At 58.4% G+C, this 6,029-nt stretch overlaps 1 protein-coding gene across 1 annotated transcript; it reads right to left on the bottom strand.

Annotated features, from left to right (window-relative positions):
* Positions 1–3,434: 3,434 nt before the first annotated feature.
* On the bottom strand, positions 3,435–5,435 carry GADD45A (growth arrest and DNA damage inducible alpha). Its single transcript, XM_055815765.1, has 4 exons — positions 5,270–5,435; positions 5,085–5,186; positions 4,761–4,977; positions 3,435–4,242 (listed from the first exon to the last, which is right to left on the bottom strand). Exons 1-4 carry the CDS (start codon positions 5,407–5,409, stop codon positions 4,129–4,131), a joined length of 573 nt encoding a protein of 190 aa, XP_055671740.1. The 5' UTR covers positions 5,410–5,435; the 3' UTR covers positions 3,435–4,128.
* Between the last annotated feature and the right edge of the window lie 594 nt (positions 5,436–6,029).

The raw sequence follows: 6,029 nt of genomic DNA, 5'->3' as shown, positions 1-6,029 counted from the left end.
TAGCGGGTGAGCCCCATGCCATTTCAGAAAGGGCATTTATTCCCTTCCCCCTAAATTAAGCAGCCAGCTTGTTATTTGTGGGTTTTTCTCTGTATTTTCTAATTTGACTCTTCAATGCTGTGTGTTGCGTTAAAGGGAGAAGGGATGGCTGGTGGCTTGCAGACCTGACTCTTGCTAAAATAGACCTTGCAAAAATAATTCTGCTTTTTCTATCCTCCCAGCTTATCGTCGATCATTTTCCTTGGCCTCCTGGGGCTGGTGAGCTGCAAAGGTTAAGACTCGCTGGATGCATCCTGGATGGGAAGTAGAGTGCTGGGGTTGGGATGGGGATGGCCTGGTGCAGGTGTGACCAGTACCCCCTGCTCTTGACCCCTCCTAATCTGTCAAGGGTCCCCAGTGGGCTGTCCCCAGCATCTCAGGTGACAGCAGGACAGGTCTCCTGCAGCCCCCAGGTGGAACCAGGGTGCGCCTGCTGAGACCCTCAAGCATGCTTGTGTTTAAACCTTATCTCAGGTGGGACCTGTTGGTGTCAGACTGGTGGGGCCAAAAACGGGGAAAAGGAGCTCTCAGAAGATCTGGTGGTGGTTCTTCTGGGCTGGCTGTCGGGGGGGTTGTTCGGATGAGCGCTGTAGTAGGGGTGAGACCTGCAGGACACCTCAGCTCTGGGTGTTCCTTATTAAAAAACACCAGAGTTTTGATTTGTTAGATATTGGGAAGAAATTCTTCATGGTGAGGGCAGCAAGGCGCTGGCCCAGGCTGCCCAGAGCAGCTGTGGGTGCCCCATCCCTGGCAGGGCTCAAGGCCAGGCTGGACGGGGCTGGGAGCAGCCTGGGCTGGGGGGAGGGGTCCTTGCCTGTGGGGGGTGGGACTGGGTGGTCTTGGAGGTCCCTGCAACCCAAACCATTCCATGAATCTGTGATAAAGCCTTGGTTCTGGTGTGGGGAGATTTTTTTAAATTGCATTTTTATTACTTTCCGCATCCTTCATCCCCAGGCAATCCTGACCTATCCCTCATCCAGTTTAGCTTGGCATGCTGTGCTGGGGCCATCATGCCCATCCCCAAAGCCCATGGGGAATGGCCTCCCCGGGGCTGTACCTGGAGGCTGGGGTCCCAGGTGTGAGGCAGAGCCCTTCCCCGGGGAGCTGGGGTCCCGGCTGGGCCACTCTGCCAAAAGGGATCAGATTTTGCTTGAACTTGTTGCTCTGTCTCAATGTGTTTTGGTTTGAGTCAGCAGTCCGGTTTGTTACAAGGCAGAAAAAGAGGCTCTTCCCCAAGCCAAAGCTTTTATACATGTATATCCTTTTAGAAAGAGAGAGATATGTACATATATATATATATATATAGAGAGAGAGAGAGAGAGGGAGAAGAGGGGTTTCTTTCAGAAACGTTCCCCCGTGTTAGCAGGTTTTATGTGGCGGGGCCTGAAGCACCCTGTCCCCACATGTACAGCCCAGGCCGGTGGCCAGCCCTGCTGGTGGGGAGCAGGACCCCTGATGTTGGCTGCAGCAAAAAATTAGCCCAAAATTAAATAAAATAAGCCCCAAATTAGCACCAGGCCAAGCAGCAGCTCATGTTCGGCTCTCTGGGTCCCTGCTCCAGCATCCAAAGACATCCCATCACCCCAAAGACATCCCATCACCGTGTGCAGCTGCCGCTTACTCCTCCTCTTGGCTGCTTATCGGAATTAATGTCCTTCCCAGTGCGTGTTGGACGCCCTTCCCTTCCCTTCCGCCTTTCCCGGCAGCTGGGTGCTGCTGGGCTCCGGTCCAGCCTTGCCCCATCCCTGTGGTGCTGGCTGCAGGGGGGGTCAGGGCCCCTCTTGCCTGGGAGGTTTTGGGAGGGCTTGGTACGTGGCCAAGCAGGAACACCCCCCCTCTCCACCCAGAGCTGGCTGGTTTGGGGTGGGGGGGAGATGTGGGGGTGTGGTGGGCTGTGTGTCCCCAGGACCACCTGTGGGTCCTGGCCAGACGGCTTGTAGTGCGTGGTCAGGGGCTGGGAGAAGTGGGGGTTTGGGGGGGTGGGGGTTGGATGGAGTTTGAGCTTGGTAGAGTAGCAAATGTCTTCAATTAATTCCAAAAACTTGATTGATTCAGCCACCTTCTGTTACACACTTAGGAAAGAGCAACAGAGTGCCTGGGTACGATGGCAGAGGAGGGTGAAAGATCCCAGAGCTGGATTTTCACATGCTTTGGGTCAGATATCATTACATTTTTTTCCCTCGATATCTGACATTCGTGTTGCTAAAGTAACATGCAACAGAATTTTTAAAAATGTTCACACAGGGGCAAAAGCCAGCAAACCAGCTCAGGGGGCGTATTTGCTTTTGAAATGCCGTAATAATGCAGCTAAAACCAGAATGTTCAGAAAATTCCGTTTGTGCAGCTACTGTGGCTGAGCCTGACCTGACCTCCTTGGTGGCTGGTGCCAGGGCTCACCCGTGTTTCCCCTGGGCGCGTGCTGTGGGTGGGCAGCCAGCATGACTCCTGCGTGTGCTGCCGTGGGCCCGCTCCCATCCCACATCCCAGGGCACCGAGGATGGCCTGGTTCTGAGCTACGGGCCGGGCACGACGCTGCCATGGGGTGGGTGACATGGCCCTGCAGCACTGTGCGAGACAGGGACGGGTGCCCTCATGCCGCAGCATGCTGTCCCACACGTCTGGGGAGCAGGAGAACTGGTCCAGCCTCACCACCTGCTCTGGCACCGATCCTGCTGGGGCTGGGGGCAGCACCCCCCCCCACGCTGGGGCGCAGCGAGGGCTCTGGGGTCTGGCCAGCTGGACAGCATCCAGGCCGGGTGCTGCGAGGTGGCAGCGTGCCGGGGCGCACCACACACGCAATCAGGGAAACCCCAATGTAGGTCACTGGTGCGTCCCCCCCAGGCAGCACGGGTGCTGCTTCCCTGCGCTCCTGGGGCACTGAGAGATTTCTGCCATACGGAGCTTGGCTTTTTGTGTGCCAGAGTACAGGATTCATTAAAGCTGCTAAGCTCAGGGGCATGGGGGGCACAGGGGGCACAGGGAACAAACCCAGGAGGGTTTGTAGCAGCCCGTGGTGGGACACTCGGCCGCTGTCCTGGGAAAGGAAACAGTGGGTCAAGTTTTCCTCTGCCGAGGAATTGGGTTTCCCCACCTTCCAAGAACACTAGCTCTGCAGAAGCCTGTAAAATGCTTCCTCTTGGGATGGGTCTTTCTTAAAAAAACACAAACCTCTGCTAAGTGGCAGTGTTTGAAAAAAAATAGCTAAGGTTTCCAACCTTTCCTGCAGCACAGCAGCTGGTTTTTCATTTAATGGCTTGGGAGGGGCCAGGGCTAAACCCACACAGGACCAGCACAACAGGACCTTGCCCGTGGCCAGGACAAGGAAGAAGCAGCTGCCAAATGAGTCCTTTTGACTGTACACTGATGCACGGGGTAAGAAAATAAAACCCAAGAGCAAGGGGTTAGGTTTAAACTTTATTTCAAGAGAAAAAAAAAAAAAAAAAAAAGCAAAACCAAAACCCCCAAAACCAAAACACTATCCAATTTCAAACAGTTCTATTAACATTGCTGCTTTTAACAGCCAACTGGTAAAAAGATGTGTGATTGCAGACCAACTGCTTAAGGGCATTCTGGTTCTCAAACCTCTGAATATAAATAATTTTTCATCAGTATCATAAAATAACTTATTATATATCTTAGCATAAAAACTTGAGAATTAGCATCCCAAAAATACAATAAAATTGTTTGTAAAATGTTTTGATTAACCTTTTTTGCTCCTTAAGGTATTTAAACCAGAAATTGTTAAGTTGCACTTTAAAAAAAAACCCAAAGCCGTGAAGGGTGTCGGCGTTTTCGGTGGGGCAGGAACGCAGCGCGTGCACCCCAGCACAGCTCCTTCCTCCCAACGCAGCCGCTTCGCTCCACACTCAGCCCCGTCGCTTCCGAGTTGCTTTTCTTCAGTCCCACACCAGATGTAGCTCAACATCAGCCTCCCCCCCCTTGACAGCAGTTTTATAATTATTTTTTTTTTTTTGCCTCCCCCCCTCCCCGTAATCCTCGTGCCAGGGCAGGGAGTTACTTCCTGAGCAACTGCTAAAGTATTGCAAAACTCCAGTGCAATTGGGTTCAGTTTGTGCGGCGGCGGCGCGGTCACCGCTCGGGGAGGTTGATCACTGGCACCCACTGATCCATGTAGCGACTCTCCCGGCAGAAGCACATCAGCTGACTCAGCGCTGGATCCTTCCACGGCGAGGCGTGGGGGTTCTGGAAAGGGAGAGGGGCTGCGCTTTAACAGAGGGGCACAAAAACACAACACCACCCCGCCCCGCCCCCCGCCAATCCCCAGGGGGGAAAAAAAAAAATAGTAATAATAAAGCACAGCAGAAAACCCAGGAGCATGAATCATCTTAAATTGCCGGTAAGGCAAACAGCGGCCAGCCCCAGCACCGCGAGCCAAGCGCAGAGAAAAAAATAAAAGGGGGGGTAAAGAGGGGGAAAAATAATCGTAAGGGAGGGGGGAGAAGGGGGGAAACAAATAGTAATAATAACAATCATAAAGGGGGGGAGAAGGGGGGAAACAAATAATAACAATCATAAAGGGGGGGGAGAGGGGGGGAAACAATAACAATCATAAAGAGGGGGGAGAGGGGGGGAAACAAATAATAACAATCATGAAGGGGGGGAAACAATAAAGGGTGCAATAACGTGGGCAACGAAATAATAAAGGGTGCAACGGCGCGGGCGCTGCAGCCCTGGAGGGGGCCCGGGAGGCGCGGGCGCACCGTGACGAGCACGCAGTGCAGGTCAGCGGGCGGCTCGGGGCCGGCGGCGGGCAGCAGCAGCTGCGCCAGGCGCGCCGGGTTGCTGACGCGCAGGATGTTGATGTCGTTCTCGCAGCAGAAGGCCTGCAGCAGCGTGAAGTGGATCTGCAGGGCCGCGTCCGCCGCCTCCTCCTCCTCGTCGGCCGCCAGCAGGCACAGCACCACGTTGTCCGGGTCCCTGCGGGGCGGGCGGGTTGGGGGCGGGCGGAGGCGCACACGCCGCGGGGGGCGCGGGGGGCACCGCCGGGGGCACCGCCGGGGGCACCGGGGAGACGGGGGACTCACACGTTGAGCAGCTTGGCGGCCTCGTAGACGCCGAGGGTGAGGCTCCGCTGGCTCAGCGCCTTGCTCAGCACCTCCTCCAGCGCGTCCCCCGCCTGCTCCATCCTGCCGCCAGGACAAGCACAGACAGGCCGCCGTCACCCGGCCCCGCTCCCGCTCCCGCACCCACCCCCCGCCCCGGCCCGTACCTCCCGGCGGCGCGGTGGTCCCCGGGCAGCTCCGCCAGAGTCATAGTGCAGCCGCGCCGAGGGGCCGCCGCTGCTGCCGGTCGCTCCCGCCGCGCCGCCGCCGCCGCCGCCTCTGCGGCACAAAGGCGCCCCCCGGGCATTATCCCCCCCGCGCCCGGCCAACCCGCGCCGGCCACATTTGCATATCTTATTTCTATTGGTTCATGCAAATGAGGCCGCTCCTCTTCGCCGCCGCCAGCGCCCGGCCTGACCCCACGCCCGCGCCGCCGCCGCCGGCTCGGCCGCTCGCGGGAACCGGCGGGGCGGCGGTTGCTGATTGGCTGCTGTGGGGGAGGGGGCGGGGCCAGGGCCGGGGGCGCGCCCGTATCGGCCCCGCCCGGGCGGCTCTAGCGCGGGGCTGCGAGCGGGGTCTCGTGGGCGGGCGGCTGGCTGTGGCCCTGCCCCCCCTGCACACACGCCCCTGCACCCCCCGCACCCCGTCCCTGCACCCCCCCTCTGCACCCCCCCCCCACCTGCACGCACACCCCCCTGCCCCCTGCCCGCTCCCCTGCCGGCTGCCCGCCCGCCCTGCCCGCCCACCCGCTGCCGTTCTGGGCTGCGCGGGGGGCAGCACCCACGCAGCGCCGAGGCACCGCTGCCAACACCTCCCCTCTGCCTGCAGCTCCCGGCCCACTGCCAGCACAGCCGAGTGATGCCCCCTGCCCGCCCTGCCCGTACCCCCCGCCCGGCCGATTCACCGGTGGCACTGCCAGGCCTGGCG

The sequence above is a fragment of the Falco peregrinus genome, chromosome 10, assembly GCF_023634155.1.
Source record: "Falco peregrinus isolate bFalPer1 chromosome 10, bFalPer1.pri, whole genome shotgun sequence".
In the NCBI taxonomy this organism is placed as follows: domain Eukaryota; kingdom Metazoa; phylum Chordata; class Aves; order Falconiformes; family Falconidae; genus Falco; species Falco peregrinus.
Note: the sequence above shows the minus strand (reverse complement) of the source record. Positions and strands in the feature narration are given on the sequence as shown.